Source organism: Athene cunicularia (genome assembly GCF_003259725.1).
Source record: "Athene cunicularia isolate RWA chromosome 1 unlocalized genomic scaffold, athCun1 chr1_part1, whole genome shotgun sequence".
NCBI classification, from domain to species: Eukaryota; Metazoa; Chordata; class Aves; order Strigiformes; family Strigidae; genus Athene; species Athene cunicularia.
The window spans coordinates 2993696-3011629 of NW_020799091.1; the positions used below are offsets into that span (position 1 = coordinate 2993696).

Sequence of the window (17934 nt, forward strand, 5' to 3'; positions counted from 1 at the left end):
GGCTATTAACAGTGCTTAGCGGAATCAGAGAAAGAAAAGGTCCCTTCCAGGGAGCTATTCTCATTGCCCCAAGGTTAAAAATGCCCGTGACCCCCAAAGCTTTATGCATTCAGGAATCACCTGCAGTAAAGGTCTTCAGTATCAGCAAAAACCTGGAGGTTTTTCTCCTCCTCTTCTTTTAAGACGCAATGATGGCAAAAGGACTTGGAATTTATTCCCTACACATCGACATAATCAAATAATATGCTAATGCTATTAGCATGGGACCTTGCATCGCAAATGACTTAGAATCATATTCTCTTTCAAAATACTAGAGTTTCATTTAGATTGGTCTCCACAGCAACCGGAAACGAACTGGAATAATGTTGGTTGAAAATCTTCATGACTGGGCATGGTGAATGAGGAATTTCACAGCAGGAATTGAGGGGAGAGCCATGAGGACAGCTTGAGCCCACCAGGGTTGGTGGGCTTGTGCCAGTCATCTTCCACTCAACCAGTTAACAGCTGTGATAACGAACACAGGGACAAAATGAATTTGCATGTCCAGGAAGACTTCAAAGCATCCTGATGGAAAAGGTGTGAGTAGATAGGAGGTTCACATAGATGTGAAGCCTGAGGAGGCTTTCACAGAATCACAGAATTGTCTGGGTTGGAAAAGACCTTGAAGATCATCCAGCCCAACCACTGACATCACACTGACAGTTCCCAACTCCACCAGATCCCTCAGCGCTGGGTCAGCCCGACTCTTCAACCCCTCCAGGGATGGCGACTCCACCACCTCCCTGGGCAGCCCATTCCAACGCCCAACAACCCCTGATGGAAAAAAATGCTTCCTAATATCCAGTCTAAAAGTCCTCGCTTTCTTGGTCCTTCTCCTCACGGATACTTTCTAAGTGGCCCCAGGAGAGAAACATATGACAAGAGGTTTCATTGATGCTAAATCAGTTCTCATCTGTTAAACTCAAACCGCGTTATTTGAAAACGTCCTGAGGAGACGCAGCTCCTGATCATGGGCCAGACTCCTGTATCTTAGGGTTGTACAAGCACAGAGCAGGAAGAAGGGGTTTGCTGCTGGCTTCTCTCCATTAAAATTGGACATTCTGCTCCTTCCTTCATCTCATCTGCTTTGCTCACAAGCTTGCCACAATGGGTGCTGTCTCCCATGAGGATCTGAGACGGGAAGGACCTGCAGCATCCTCTGGCCAGTGCCTACTAGCTGATCACATGGTTTTGTCGCATGAAAATACTCCCCAAACCTTTTTGAAAATGAGCTGAGATTTGCCATGCCATGGCTGGAAAACTACTGGTTAGAAACCAGCTTTAATTTCCCATGAAAATGTTTTCCCAGCTGCTCCACTCATCTTCCCTGCACTTGTTTCACTCTGCGGTCACCGTTACATCAGCGGACATTGTGCGATCCTCATCCCGGTTGGGGCTTCTCCGTGTTCCCCTAATAAAATGAGTAGTAGCAATGCGGCCCACAAAAATGTCTTTGAAAGCAATGTCAGAAAGTGGGAGGTGTCTCGCTTGAGAACGACTGGAAGTTCAGGCAATGAAAAGAAAACAGCCCCAACCAGTCTCTCAGTTCTGTTTGTAATTATCTGGGCTCCGGTGGGTGTTAAAACATCTGTACTGGTTTGGCAGGGACTGGGGAGTGCGGCTTGTGCCAAAGGCAAGAACTGGCGTGGGTTGAAAGCAGCACAGCAATACGTTAGCGTGGTATTTGCGCTCGGAAATGTGGGGCTGGCAGCCTCTCCCGCCAGCGCTTTTTGGTTAGGGTCAGCCCCAATCCTGTCCCCATCCTCTGTCCAACATAGCTTGTACCCCTCCGGGACCATCCCAAGGAAGAGCTGAAGGTGGTTAAAGGATATGCAGGGTTGGCTGGAGTCCTGAGTCCTGCTGGGTCTAACATCCTGCTGGACTTCGGTCGCCATCAGTTCAGCTCCACGTTACGCTCCTGCATGTCTTATCTCTGTGCACGACCGCTTGCACCTGGACACCCTCCATCTCCTGTCACGTCTGGTCACAGACAAGTAAATCTCTCCCCACTGGGTATTTCTGCACTGAGCAGAGAGGCAAGATCCCAGCATGGATGTTGCTGTTTGAACCTTGTGCACTAAAGCATGGGCTGGTTTTGTGGTTATTTTTAACACACAGCAGCAGCAGAGCTGGTTTTAGTGGGGCAACGGAGTGTAATATAGAGCTTGGTCCTCAGGAGACTTGGGCAAGGAAGATTTATCACAGTTTCATGAGGGTAATATTTTTGGATTTTTGGCATTCCTCATCCCCTGACTCAGGAATAAAACATTCTCCAGCATCCGAAGACCTGAGCAAATCCTCTCTCCCCTGATGCTCCCTCATAGGTTGTGAACCATCCCATGGGCTTATTCAGCAGCTCTTCGCCTTCCTCTTCCTCACTCAAACACAGCTCACAAAGGATGGTGAGCCCACCCTTAAAACCCTGAGGAGCCAGATTACATTATCGCCCTTGCAGCTGTGCCCATCCTTGCACACACCACAGATGGTACCAGCACCCAGACCAAAATCCACATCTCCTTGCCCGGTGCATCGCCCGTGCTTTGCGCTTGGCTTAGGGCCAGTTGAAAATATTCTGACTTCCTCCAGCTGGAAAGCACCATTTAATCAAAATAGGAGCTTGCCAAGGGATTGCTTGCAGCCAGAAATTACAAGAAACCTTTAGAGGATAAAAGTGAATTTTAAGTAAAAAGGGAGAAGGTCAAGGTGTTTCAATTCATTCTCATCAGAGTGGATTTTTTTTCGGGGGGTGGATTGCCATTCTTCAACCAAAGATCATCTTCACGTGCTTTTTGGATGTGAAAGCACAATTCTGAGCAAAACTGTTGATTTTTTTCTGAAATTCATTCAAATTCAGAATGAAAAGGTGTGACTCGAAAGCGATGCTGAAAGCGAATGAAATGGATTCCAGTGAGAGAGAAAACAGCCACGCTGAATTTTTACCACCTCTGACATGGAGATTGTGATGGGCTTGTCACCTGCTCTGCTCACTGCAAGGGCAGTGTTCCCCCAGCATCAGTTTGCTCAGACTCCATACGTACCACTTCCGAGAACTCTTCCTTTCTCACAGGAATGGGGTTTATTTATTTATTTATTTTTTAACTACCTAGATGACCTATGTCCGAACTTCATGTATTTGGCTGTCGAAACAGATCTGGATGAGATCCAACACGTGGTGCCCCTCCCATCACTATCACAGAGTCCTTCACCCATGGGATGAAAAGTGGTTTGTAACAAATACGCAGTGCATTGGATCCATTTGTCTCCGCAGATGCTGGGAGGAATAAGCTATGATATAATGGATTTTGGCTACAACCACAGGAATGCAGGAATTACCAGCACCAGACGACCAGAAACCAGCCTACTCCAGTTTTCGATCTCCAAACGCTTTAGAGACAGCTGAGAACTTCACAGCGATCACTCATGCAGCAACGCACCCGCAGGGAAAACTGATTTGTGTCTCGCTTCATCATTTGTAAACCTTATTAAAGCAAATATTTTAACTCAGCTAATACAACTGAGGGCATTCTTGCCCTCATGGCAGTATTAATTCTTTAAACCACTTTATCCATAAAACAAACCACTCTGTGTCATACAGGTCTGTGAACACAGGGTTGGTCCTCCCTTCAAACTGCACCAAGAGACACCAGACAGTAGTGTGTGTTCTCGTTACTATCTCAGTGCATTTTTTAACTGCAAGAAGCACTGTTTGTCCAGGGCTAGGACACTGTGGACTTATCGGCATAAAAATATTTGTGGCAGGCAGAGGACAGGGTGGTCCTTCCAGCTATGTGCCAAAGAAATTCAAAGCATTTGCAAGTCTGTACTCTGAATTCTTCTTAAAGGTAGAAGAAATGGTGCAAGCTGAGGTTTTGGAGCATCCCAGCAGGATCTCAGACCTTCAGAAGGAGTTATGTTGATGCCAAAGAAGCCATACAACGGTATTTAAAACCTGTAATAAAGCTGTGAAAGTGTGAATGAGCTTCAGGTGAAAATCACAAATCCACCCCTTTCTTAGACTCATGGAACGAAGTCTGGGGATGAAGAAAAGCCATGGGAGTCAAGAAACTGGGATAGAGGTACTTAAAAAAAAAAAAAAAAAGAACAAAAACTGAAGAGACACCACAGTGTTCTCCAGGAAAGACGGTCTTCTGCTCTATGAGGAATTTTTCAGACAAATTTCAAGAGAGAAAGGCAGCATTTTCACCTAGATCATGTTGTTGACCAGGTTTTGACCCTTATACTAATCATCAAAGCAACCATCAGCTAGCAAAGAGACTCATCACAGAATTTATGGATTTCAAGTGGGTATTTGAAAAACTTCATCATGACTCATTTGAGAGCAATGTGAACCGTTATGGCAAGCCAGCAAAAATAATTACCATCATAAAGGCTTTGTATCAAGGTTGAGCCTGTGCAAAGTATATGCAGGCTCGAGGGAATGATTTCTACAGATAGCAATGTCAAACAAGGTGGTGCTTGGCAGGGCAGGTGATCTGCTGTGAGATAAAGGTGAGGATGGAGCCACGGGCAGTGCAATAGCCATTCGCTACACTTGTATATGTGATGAAGTATTTACAAGTGCCTGAGTGCCCAGACGCCTGCCCAATAGGACAAAAAGAGAATTCTCAGTTATGAAAAAAAATAAAAAATAAAAAAAGCAAATGCAATGAGTCATTCAACTCCAGCTTACTTTCAAGAGCGATGGCATACAAGAACAGGGGCAGTTTATATATTTGGCAGTGAAATGATGGAAGGCAATCATACCAAAAATTGGCATGGAACAGCTGTGTTGGCCAGGATGGGATTTGGTCATGTGGAGCTGAAAGAACACATGATGAAATTTTTGAGGTGAAACGTTATTTTCCATCCTAATAAATAGATATAAAGGATAGCAATCAATCAAAGGTGCAAACGAGTCTGATGCATTCCTCGGGCATGTGACAATGACCCAGTAAGTATGAAAGGAAGCTGAATCCCCAGTAAGAGACAATGTCAAAGCTTCACCACACGCCATGGAGCAGCTGGAGGACTATGAGGGACGTCACACAGAGCAAAAAGGATAAGAAAACATGAGTCTGGACTTAACCAGAGACAAGGCGTATCAGATAATATTGCTGTGATACGGACTCAGACTAGGCAATGTCTCATCTCATGCTCTGCCCTCCCACCTTCCCGGTGATGCCGACAGGGAACAACCCCAGTTTTACCTGCTGGGATTGCTGAGGTATCTCAGCTCCTCCCCATACTCTGAAGCCTGGTATTTCCCTGCAATGTTATGTTCATAAAAATCACAGAATCACAGAATATTTGGGTTGGAAAGGAACTCTGCAGATGGTTTAGTCCAACCCCCGTTCAAAATAGGGGCAGCTACAGCAGCTCAGGACTGTGTCCGGTTGGGTTTTGAGTATCTCTAAGGATGGAGACTCAAGTTGGAGTATTTTTTCATGCTCAACTCTTGAGAATTTGCTTCATCCTCTGTGGCTTAAAGTGATCATAAGCATGGACCAATAGTTAAGCTGCTCCTTGAATGCCTGGTGGAAACCGTAACCCCCCTCCAGGTCTGACTTCCAGAGAGAGAAGAAGCAGGCTGAGAGCAAGGGGGGAACAGAAGAGATAAATGACATCTCATTTTCCTGGACAGCCTCATTTTTCATCAAGTTTTTCAGGAGCTGTGGCCAAGTGTCCCATTCCCAGCCTTGAGGGAGCAGGCACCATCACCAAGCTGCCTCTGGCAGCAAATGGCTACAGGCAGAAGAAAAGATGCACCAACACGTCTATGCTGTGCCTTGATGATGAATCCCTTGGAGTAGCGGTTGCCTTTAGGCTCAGTGCTTGCACAGCACCTAGCATAGCAGAAGACTGGTTTCTTGGCTACATCTACACCATGAGGGACCCCGAGAGATGTTCTCAGCCTTGCTGGAGGGAGCCAAGACGTGGCCAAGGGCACACATGTGGTCAGGTGTAACCCCACAGTCCAAGTAATAAATCACCAACATTACAGCTCTGACATTGTACCACACTAAATAATGCAGAAGTATGTTTGAGAAGGAGGCAGTAATTATAACTGAAGCATAGAAACCATCTAGGGAAGAAGTGTTATCTTTACAGATAAAATCAGTAATAAATGCTACTGCATTCATAAATAAAGATCAGTCTGGAAACAAACCCTGAGTGGTGTCATGGAAAGTTCACAGCAATCGACAGCTTCACGGCTCCTTCCTGCTCCTTGTGCCTTCACTCAGAGGCTTTAAAGGCTTTAGAAAGCTTTCCCTTTACTCAGGCTTGATTTTAATTGGAAATATAAAGCAATACAAAGCAGTAAACAAACAGGCATTGGGGTCCGGGAACTGAGAGTCTAAATCTGTCCTGGCTTTTATCAGGTTTTACAAAGCAGAGCTCAGGGCGTATAAACCATGGCCCCTATCAAAGGTTTGAAGGGAACAATGTGAAATATATGGATGGAAGAAAGGGGGAAGTACGTTGGCTTGGGGGGGAAGAAGACTCATGCAGTGAAAAACTGCCTGCAATGATCTGCTGTGAAGGTCACTCCGATTTTCTCCCCTGTTCTCCAGCTTGATCACACACACGTCTTGAGGTCCTATGTCCATCGTGTCTCCCAGCCTGGCCTCTGTGTTGGACATTGCCTGCAGATCTGCATCCCATCCTGATGCCCAAGCAGCTCTGCAGACACGGGGTACAGCTCCATGGACCCCAAAGCAGCACGGCTGGGACACATGGACTAAAACAGTCCCAGGAACCTTTTGGGAAATATAAATGCCGGAGAATCTGATTGCAAGTTTCCTCTCAGCTGGCCGACACCCAAAATGCCTCCCTCCCTCTCTCCCTCGATTTTGCTCAGACAGTGCCGCTTCGCCGGTCGCTTTGCTCCAAGCCCATCAGCTGTTTTTGTTTCCAAAGGCTTTGCGTGGTTTTGCTTTTTGATGTGATGCTGATACCGTCCGCCACACTCATTTTTCCACGGTCAGTAAGTCATCCTAAAAATTCCTCAGCGCCCATTAAACTAATGGGGCTGACCTGACACGCACAGGGCTCGTAGCAATAAAAGCCAATTATAAAATGAAGAATTATTTTAAATGGGTTTCTGATTCTGGGTACTGGGCCCAGGAGACAGCCCTGGGCAAGGCTGAGAGGTATGAATGCACCTTGACAATCTGCTGGGAAACCTGTGCTGGAAAGGCTGGGCAATGCTTTTTTTTTTTTTTTCTAAAAAAACCCCAAACCTCTTGAACTTCACTTTTCTTTCTTCCCTCCCAGCTCAAATCCCAGCCCTAGCTCAGCAAACCCAGTGGGACTTTGGCCAGGAAAGGGCAGGATTTTCCCCAAAGGCCCCAGTCCTCCAGTTCCATATTTATCTTCAGAAGAGGCCGGTCGGATACCCTTGTGCTGGGCGCCTGCTGGGAAACGGTCACGAAGAACTGGAGTATTTGGCTGTTGGTCTTTTTTGAAAGCTGAGCATAAATTTTCTTTTTTTTTTTTTTTCTGGTTGATGGTTTTATTATTTGCAGCAAGATAAGAGCATTCTTTGCCTATAAACCTGGTGCTTCACAGATGGACTCATCCTCTGCCAGTTCCCATCAATGCTGGGTAAGGTTAAAGGGGGCTCAACTAACTCGTATCTCCCAGGGGTCTCTCTGGGATGGCAGTTATGACTTTGCAAACACAAGGCTGACACATATTCTGGATTTTTCCAGTCCCACCTCTCCAAAATATCCATAGCCACAATAAAACATTTAAATCACACAATCCTAAAAATTCCTACATTTCCAAATCCCAAACTCCGAAGAAAATGTTGATCCAGCATTGCAAACCTCAGATACTCAATTGCATCAGACTCCCTGAAGCCAGAAGCTTGGCTTTCTAATCACGTAGATGCGTTAAGACCTTTTCTCTCGTTTTCTGGTTTCTAAAGCCCTCTGCATCCTTGCTTCAGATCTTTTCTTGGCACCCAGATGGGCTAGAAATCTGCTCTTGGTATTGAGGACAGTGACCATCACAGCAGTGCAGTGTTGACTCTGGTCCTGCAATGCTTCTGGTAATACAACATGATGAGGAGCTGAGTACAGCAAGAAAAAGAAGGTATGGAAGACTAGTAGAGGTTGATCCTCATCTGGTGTAAAAGAAATGATGACAAATGACACCATTTGAAGATCCAAATATCTCAAAAGTCTCGACAGCAATCCTGAGTCTTACTCTCACTTTCAACAGTATTGGTTCCCTCTCCAAAATGCCATGGGAATCACAGCAAGGAGACCCTGACCAGCTGGTAGAGATCAGCAATGATATCTCTTTGTTTCCGTCTTTTAGGAAACAAATTCTGAGTCATGAGTGGCTCTCTGCTCTTCAGAGGACTCATGAGCACCTGAACTATCTCATCTCCAAAGGGAAAGAGGGTAAAAGGGGAGGGGGGAAGGCAGCAGGCGCTTGACTGCTCTCAGGCTGCTCCTTTGTGCCAAGACCACTCCATCTCCAGTATTGTTTACACTGAAATAAAAGCTGAACAGTGTCAGATCTTAAAATAACTTGCTGTTTGTGGAGCAGGAAAACCAGGGTCAGGGAAGTTTGGAACAAATTTAAAGAGGCAGGATGACTAAGGGATGAACTGGGACTCAGGCAACGAGGGGTTTGCATGCACCTGAACTTCAACAATGCGCCTGGATTTGGAGTCACTGGGTCTCCCCCATTCATTCCAGTGAGGCTGGGTCAAGCCTGGGGCTGAGACATGACATCTGCATTTCTCCTCCCAGAGTGAATCTGCAGCCATGGCTGTTTCCCTTTGTTAGGAAAACTGAGAACATGGTAGAGAAGGATCAGTGGGACTGATCCAAATGCACTCAAGATGTGCAGCCAGTGGGTCTAGATGTGACCTACGGTGTTTTCATAGAAGGAGGTCCATGATGCTGAGTGCAGAAAGTATTGATGGGAACACTGAGGAAAAGGCTAAATGGTGGTAGGACATTGGGCGAGAGGAAAGAGCTCAGGGCTCAAGGACCTCACATTGCTGTCCCAACACAGGCCACCTTCAAGTCCCAAATGGGGCAGGGAACATTAGATCTTTGGGTGGGTGAACAAGACATGGGAAAGTGGGATATATGGAGAGAACCCAATCAGGTTTGTCCCATCCATCCCATGGGTCAAGCTCAACCCAAACCGTAATCTTGTTCATCACTTGTCAGAGTGCTGGGGGACAGACTGGCCTTCAAGTGAGCTGATATCCAAGTACAACCCATACCAGAGCCTAAAGATGAAGTCAATACCAATCGACTTGCATCAACAGAAGCTGAGGAATCAAGTCCTGGTCCAGCTTGAGGGCACAAGGCTCCACAGGGGGTTGCCTGCTCAGCTGCCCTTAGGTGGCAGTGCTGCCTGCAGACACCAAAACCAAAGCGCAGCAGGACCCAGGTGCTTTCAGGGACACAAGAACACCCCCACATCTCTCTCCTTACCCCCTTTTCTCAGCCCTCATTCCTCAGCCCCCGGCAGGCTCTCCGGCATGGTGCTGGGTTTGTAATTCCTCCAGGGCACAAGCAGGGAAGGAAGGAGGCGTGTGCCGGGCACAAAAGCAAGGAAATACCTGGTGTTGTGGTGGCCATTAGGGTTTCCCCTCTGCTTGGGTTCCTCTTGGCCATGGGAGAGGCATCAGCAGTGGGAATGTGGGGGCTGCCCCAGAGCCTTTACCTTGTGTGAGCTCCCCAGCGCCCCACTCCTGCATGCAGGGATGGCAAACTGGTGATTTGGGGGTGTTTGGGGGAGGTGTGTGGTGCACAATGTACAAATTTATGTTTTTACTCTAGTCTTAGTACCCGCAGCCTCTTTGCTGAGCTTTTGGGCAGCTCCTGTCCTCCCAACAAGTCTCCAGGGTTATTTTTCTGCTGTTCTTTCCTCCAGCCTTCCTTTGCTTGGCAAACACCCATGGAGCAGGAGGCGTCGTTGGCCTGTTCTTGGGACCAACATGGTTTTGGGGGAGAAGTGAGGAGGAAGCAAGAGCAGCCATACGGGCTCACAGTACTGACTGGTAGGCAGCCTGTGTGAGCAGGCAGCAGGCTGGGGAGCAATCAGCCAGCAATCCATACGGGACCCCCAGCCAAAGCAAGTCAAGTGAGTACTAAAGCAATAAATTTGCTCTCATGGGCTGGAGTAACTGGTGTCCGGAGGCTGATCTGGCAAACTGTGCTGGAGTTGAAGGAGGAAGGGGAGACACTCAGCTCTCTATTAAACATTAATGCTTGGTCCTGACTTGCGTTCAGCGAGACAGTGAAGGCCTTGGGATTGCTGGGGACTGATCCCAGCCGCGATACAAAATGCTATTGCTGAGTGTCGGAGATGGAGCAAGGAGTGAGCTGGAGTCTGGGACTGCCCTGCCGCAGCCCCCTGGCAGAAAGCAGAGAATTAAATAAAAAAAATAAAGTGCCAGATGAAAATAAAAGACGATGACATGCCTGGGCTGGGTGGGAGAGGCCACCACTGCCAGACATAACCCATCGGGGCAAGAACCCAGCACCATCCTTTTCCCACGCCCTGCTCACCCTCTCTGAGTGATGGGAGCCTTCAGCTCAGAGCAAGAACATTTACTCACCCAGCAGTATTCCCTGCTTCCCTGGCTGGGTTAAACCTCTAGCACAGGGGCATTAATGCAGTGCATGAATAAGCTCTTAAACTCCTCCGAGTGTTTACTCAGCACCCACAAATCCAAGCCCCTGTGAGAGACCCTGACCCACAGAGGAGATGGAGGTGGAGCTCCAGGGAGGTGCTGGGGGCAGCATAGTAAATTGGGATAGAGTTAATAAAGATACTGACCCTTCCAAAATAACTAACCTGTGCACAGGACCACTGCAGGGACATACATTGGTTCAAGATAGATTCAATTCTGTGCTGCCATAGCTGCACCTCTGTCATACTGGGAATGGGACAAGGGGAGGGTTTTGGTTGAAGCAAGAGCTCCAGAAAGAGTTAATGGCACACGAGTTATGTTTAGTGGGATTTGGTGTTTTTTTTTTAACTCCAACAAACAAAGCATATGAGAAAATCCAGTTCACAGCTGAGCCCTGGCTGCCTGCCCACTAGGGCAGGGAAAATGCAGATGGTTTGAAATACCCACGCGCCTGCGTTTCTCCCACAGCCCGTTGCTCAGGGTCCCCGGCAGGTCTCCCCCCATCGTACTTGAGTCAGCCAAGGTGGCAGCAGTGCAAATTTCAGCGTAAAAGCAGCACTGAGCCAGGAGCTAATCTACTTTCCTGGAGCACCTTCGGCTTCCTTGGACCTGCAGAGGAGCTGGGATCCTGCAAGGCTCTGCTTGTTCAAAAATAGTAATTAGCTCTCAAAGTAAATAGGTGTTAACAGAAACAAAAAGCTTCACCGCAGTCTGGGTAAACACCTTAGAGTAAATTTAATTTCCCTTCTCCTGGCAGATGTAATCACACTGCTCTGCAATTATTTTCAGGTTGGGGCGGGGAACGAAGCCACCGCGGTGGCTTTGCGGAGCGGCTGCTCCTTGGCGGCGCCGGGGCAGCAGCAGTACCCACCACGGCACTGACATTTAGGTCCCTGAGGCTGAAACGAGCTTCCTTTCAACAAACCAGATGTGTAATGCAGCTGGCCATCAGCTAAACCAGCAGCTAACCGTAGCGTGACGTTAAACTGCCCTAAACTCCATCCTATTTTTTAATCCTTAGAGTCCCTCAGTCTAGACAGGACATGAAGGACTAATGTGAAAACCAAGCGACAGGAAACTTACGCTCTGCCGTCGAGCTGCAAACAGAAAAAAGCATCAAATGGTATAAATTCACTTTGCCTTTTCCTTTTTTTGCCTTTTGGGAGCGCAGGCAGCACCCCAGCATGGTCCCGTGCTGGCGCAGAGGGTTTGCATCACCGTGTGCAGCTGCTTTTGGGTTGCCTGCTTGCTCATTAAATTGTGCTGACAAGCACCCAGAAACCCGTCTTTTCCCCTATCATCTTAGGGAGATGCTGAAACAGACTTTTACTCAAACTGCCCCAAAAGCTAATGAGCTTTTCCTCCATCACCGGTGGGTTAAGAGCAAACTGGGGGTTGGGGCTCAGCTGATGTGGGGTCCCTTCAAGCAGGAAGCGCTCCAGCATGTGATGGCACCTGTAGTGAACACCTTTGCCAGGGGTGGAGTGTTTCCCCCACCAGGATGTGAATATAACCAGGCAGGAACAGCTCAGCTTTGGGGCCAGACCCAGCAAGGCTTTTGGGTCAGTATAAAGCAGTCATGCACTCAGGAACGAGTACAACCAGAAAAATGTGCACAGCAGCTTCCCCGGCAGTCTCTGATCTTGTTCTGCCACGCTGCCTGTCTGCTGGGAGAGGGAGGTTTAGTTAATTAATTGCTACAATTAGCATGGAGCTATTCCTGCCCGTGATGGTTACCTCTTCCTCCCCTTTTTGGTGCATCCAATTACTGACTCACTCATTCTCCAAGGCAGAGGCTACAACAAGGCACAGAGAGGACTGAGGATGAGGAGATGAAGGTCTAAGAAATACCAGATGTCCCGAGCTCTATTTCTACCCAGGAACAGTCTTAATCTCATGCAAACTCTTCATCCTCTCCCATCCGATCAACCCATGGCTTCAAAGAGGTGAAGGGGTAGCACAACATTTACAAATATTACCATGACTTCTTTATTTCTCCCTCCAACTGACCCGTCATGAAAGATGGGTGAAGAGCTTCCCTAAGCCAAGATGGACAAGACTCCCAAGACCCATCACACTGCAACGATCCCTCAACCTCTCAGCCATGGGTCCTTCAAACAAACATTATCTACTTCGGGAAATCGATGATTTATTTGCCGTTACTTAGCAGGGATGGTGAAGGAAAGGTGAGCGTGGGGTCACTGCTTCGGCGAGCACCAAAGAGAAGCACCAGCCCTGAATAATTCATGCTCCCTCTTTTCTAAGCATCTGGACACATCTGCTGCGTTCGCTGTTGCAGGCTTTTTCTCGTCTGACTCAGAAAATCACGCTTTGGCAGCTGGGTACTGTTTCAAGTGGGTACTTTCCCTACAGCATTAAAGAGCTGTGATTTTGTTACAAATAGGGATTTTTGTTCCTCTTTTGCTGATGTCACTCCATGATCCTGCAGGGAATTGCATTCGGATCTCTGCAGCCTGACGAGCCCTATGTGCCCTTTGGGACAGATGTACTTGCAAGCGGGAGATTGTTTTTCCTTTTGCTGCCCAGATTTATATTTCACTGAAGTCCAGTATCGATCCCACTGCCGCTGGGCTGAAAGCTCATTTTACTAAATGGGAAGAAAAACAGTTCCCCCAGCTGAACGCACGCAAAATGGAAAATCCTGCAACAAAACAACTCTTAAAAAAAGGGGCCTGAACGATTTCACTGATCCTCGAGTACTGTGCTGCTGACATTGGGATGGGATGTAATTTATTTAGCCTGACCTTTCCCTGAAAGACCGCACTGGCGGTGTTATCAAGGATCCTTTCTACCACTTGTACACCCATTGCCAAGGTGACGTCCCGTTTCATGCGTCAGTCAGTGAGGATCGCGTCCACGCTGCTGTGATGCTTTGTTTGCTGTCCTGCCTGACAAGCTCTTGGCAGGGTTTCAGCTCCCGCGGATAGCAGCTGCTCCACGAGGGAGCAAAACAGATTCAGGCTAGACAGAGGATGGGACTGGAGTGCCCTGGATGAGACTGGACCATGGATGAGATAAAGCAGAGAGGCCCAGAGGTGCTACCAGGAGTAATGGGACTGGCAGGCACTGTACCCCATGCTCCCCCCGCATCCCATCTCACTCAGGATTGATGTGAAGCGGAGGCGGCTCACTGGCATTCACCACAGAGGCTTGCCAAAGTGCAGTTGGGTTTAGATGGTGGAGCATGACTGGTGGAACAGGTCCCACCACTGCACAAAACCACACAGCGTTTTCCTCTCCCCTCCCAGCATTTTCCCAGAGGGTCCCAGGAGGAGACAGGGATGCAGGTGGGGAGGACATGTCTGTCCTTCACATGAGAGCCTGTCAGCAGTGGGGACAACCACAGCAGGGAAGGACACGGTCCCAGTAAAGCTTCTCCCCCACCCCACCAAGGGATTGAAACTTCTGAATGAGGGGGATTTTCACTTCTGGTTCCCACATGTCTCAAAGGGGCTTTGGTGATGGGTGAGGACAAAGGCTGCAGCTAAAAAAGTCCCCAAACCCAACCAACTTCTTACAATAGACTCAAAGGTCTACAGTTATGGGGGAGTGGAAATGAATTAGGTGGCTCACAGGCACAAAACCTGCTCTGCTTCCTACGTCAAATGTAAGAAGGCCTTATGGAGGTTTTCCATGTGTGCATCCATTTCCCATTCCAGCCCTCCCAGCCTCGTGGTGGGCTGCACCCCCCTCCCACAGGTCTGATCTGAAAGAGGAGCTGGGCCCCGCTGGGAGGACAGGACAGGAGATGCTCTTGGCTGTGGACACGGCTCTCACGGTACCTGTGTTCTCCTCAGACTGGTTGAAGCCACAGATCTGACAGATGCTGCGAACCCACTTGTTCATGTCGTCCTCAGTCTCAGCCACCAGGTAGAAGGTCCTGTCACTGGTCTTGATGTCAAAGATGTAGCTGTCTTGCAGCTCCTTCTTGTTGAAGGTCAGCCCCGCATCCACTTGCTCGCAGAAATTGAGGTTGATTACACGCAAAGGTTTCTTGGAGTGGTCATTTTTGTAGTATTCCAGGACATCGGGGTCCCCACTCATCCGACCGCTGCGCAGGACGAACCAGCGTTTCTTCCATGCCTGAAACCAAGAAGAGAGGAAACATGAATATCATCGCTTGAGTTGTGAGAGCTGAGAAAGCACTGCTAGGCACAGGGTGACACAGATGGACACGACACCCCTCTGCCCTGGGATGCTCTGGGATGCTGCTCAGGACATCCCTGCGAGAGATGCTCAGCTCACTTCATCAGTTCAATACTCAAATCCCACTGGTTATCTGGGAGAATTAAATACTGAAACATCACTGAAGCTTAAGATGACCCCAAGAAGTGCTAGTCTTGAGGCTTAGAGCAACCTTGCTCCTACCTCAAGTTGCTTAGCTGCACTCCCAGGATCCAAATACCTTTTGTCCCTTCATGTGAGACAATCTGCAGGGTGACTGTGCACACAGAGGTGCACTGTGATTGCTGGTAATGCCTTCCAGCAGCTCGGACGGGCTCAGGTGCTTCGGACACAGTGCCCTGGGTATTCTGCCCTTCAGAGAAACCCCTGAGAGCATCACAGCGTCTGTCTGTAGATACCGACCATGGCAATCCCATCTCTGTTTAAATGCCAGGATAGAAAGGCTAATAAAACCAAAGGGGAACTTGTTTGGTTTCTTAAATATCAGGAATAATGCCAGGAAGACCCAGGGAGAATCCAAGGTTGATTTGTTTTTCAGCATCTTCTGCTCACCAGTACGTAGGAAACTCCTTAGCAAAGGAAAAGGTTATAATTGATTCTTCCGAGCACTACTGACAGCGGCCCCTGGCCAAACCATCCAGGGAATGGACTCGGGGGTTACGGTGTTTGAAGCAAACTGGCAAAATAAATGTCAGCCATCAGCCCTGGCACTGGGACCTGCGGTCTCTCTGCTCTCACCATGCCAAATGCAGTTGGGAGCCTACAGGAGGGGGAATAAACACAACAATAATGTGCTAAATGCTTTGAGTTACATTACACAGAGAATCGTGCAGGTGTAACTTCCCATCCCATGGGCTGGAAGGGTGAGTTTTTTGGGGTGGGCTCTGCATGAGCACCTGGGCACCTGCAGAAGGGATGCATGGAACAAGAGACCACCTTGAGCTGCTCCCCATCGCAGCGCTCAGCTCCCATGGAAGGGAAGGACTATGTCTAAGTGTAGTCCTTGAAACATCTGTGTCCATTCGACTGTCTTTGAAGGCAGCGAAGGTTCAAGAGGTGCACGAACAACATCAGCTGGATACAGCCCACATGGGTGAGAGGGACGATGTGGGTTATTACCAGCTGTCCTGCATTACCTGACACAGACCTCAGTTTGCACCAAAGGATGCCAAGGGAGGGGATGTGATCTCCACTGTCCTGCCCTGGCTGTGGACACTTTGGGTTTTTTATGAGATTTACCTTATTTATTTTTTTAAAAAATCACCAGTTTTTAGGGTTCATATGGTTTGAGGAAGCACATGATGTCCCTAAGAAGGAAGAACCAACAGCCGCAAACATCTGTAGTAACCCAAGAGAGGCAGCAAGCTGAGTGGTGTGCTGGGACCTCTGCGATGCTCCCAGGGAGGTGACCGCAGCCCTGTGAGGCTTTGCATATTGGCGATGGGCATGTGCTAGATCTCAGGCAGCCAATAGCACCAGGATGCCACAATTTTTGAGAATTTGGTGGCTGAGGGTAAGAAACCCTTACGATGTTTTCTCTGAACGGTCCGGGTCGCACCGTTCTTCTCAAAGGCTTAAAAATAGCTTTTGTTGGTGTCTTTGAGATTTGTAACCAAATTAGTTTTGCACTAATTCTCAACCTGGCTCCCAGTGCCAGGAAAGCAACTTCAGTGCAATCTTCCAAATGCAGCGGAGCAGCAAATTGCTTAGTAAGAGAACGTGCAAGGCTGGCAGAATTTGGGTTTCATCCAGGAGACGCTCACTCACTTTTCATCAAAATGGCTGCTTTTAGATGTAAAAAAACACAAGAGAGCAGAGCTGTGTCCATCAGGGAGAGAGAAAAAAAACCCAATTTCACCAGGCAGCAGCAATAATTCGCTAGTCCATCTCCTCAAAATGGATCACTCAAATCATCGGGAAACAAACTCAGGGACATTTTTGCTAGCCCTAGGTGGGAAACACCCCATTAGCGCCTTCCTATTAACACTGAGCTGTTTCTCTGCAGACACTTGGCAGGACTAGGGCATGGGCACACATCAGTGAGTTGGTCCGAAAGAACATCAAGTTGTGCCACACACAAACCACCACCTGAATGAAGACACATCCAACACTAGTTCTTGCTACTTGGCTCGTTGCTTTCCAACCGTTTGGAGTCAAGCCTTGCAACATCCCTTCATGGCTGAGAAGTTGTGCTAAACCCCACACAAAATACAGAAACTAGACTCCAGAATTTAGAGCTTTCATGGAGAAAATAGGAGGAAATGCTGCAAGAGAGGCCAGCGATGCTACCACAGCTTCCCTTTTTATCACCAATGCCAGAGCCACAACTTCTGTAATTCTCTTTGGTCTGTCTGGTAGCAATGGAAAGCCCCACACAGTCAATATTTGGCAGAGAAAAGAGCATAACACATGCAGTTTGGTGGTATTGGGTAAGTCCTAACACAAAGCTGGTTGCAAAGGCGCTGCTCTTGCCAGGACAAAATTTCTTGGAAAGCTTCAGGAACTCAAGTATTGCTGGAGGGTGGGATCCTTGGACAGGGCAACAGCCCCACCAATCTGGGATGCCCACCCTGTCCACCTCTGTTTGGTGCAATCCTGATGATCAAGAGTCACTGATTTTCTTTTAGAACTGCTTCTAAACCCAGAAAAACAGCTCACAGCAGCAGCCTCTGGACTTGTCTGTCCTGGACAGGCGGCTGCAGGCAGCACAGCTGGATACATCTTCCACGGCACACCCCCAGAGCAGGACCAGCAGTTCCTGCCTCCTAAGATCAGCTTCTGAGCCAGAGAAATAAACATCGACCATTAGAAGAGAATGGAAGGAAATAAGAAAGAAATAGCCAGGAACCTTCTCTTTTTTTTTTTTTTTGTGGAGATTTTCCCCATTTCTTTGACTTTTTGAGCACTGAGCTCAGCAAGTGTATTTTAGTTCTTCCCCAGAGATTTGCTACGTCTCCATTAGGAAGATGGCTCAGCTTGTGCTTGCCAGGCTGGGGCTGCTCCTGGAGCATCTCGTGGCA

At 48.1% G+C, this 17934-nt stretch overlaps 1 protein-coding gene across 2 annotated transcripts in view; it reads right to left on the reverse strand.

The window, feature by feature from the left end:
- GAB2 (GRB2 associated binding protein 2) overlaps nt 1-14806 on the reverse strand; it is a 43071-nt gene extending 28265 nt beyond the window's left edge. For both annotated transcript variants that reach the window (XR_003397632.1, XM_026840952.1), the window contains exon 1: nt 14512-14806. Coding sequence is in view for 1 of the 2 variants with exons in the window: in XM_026840952.1 (XP_026696753.1) it covers nt 14512-14773 (262 nt within the window). In the remaining variant the exon portion in view is untranslated. The remainder of the gene's footprint in view (nt 1-14511) is intronic.
- Nucleotides 14807-17934: the final 3128 nt, after the last annotated feature.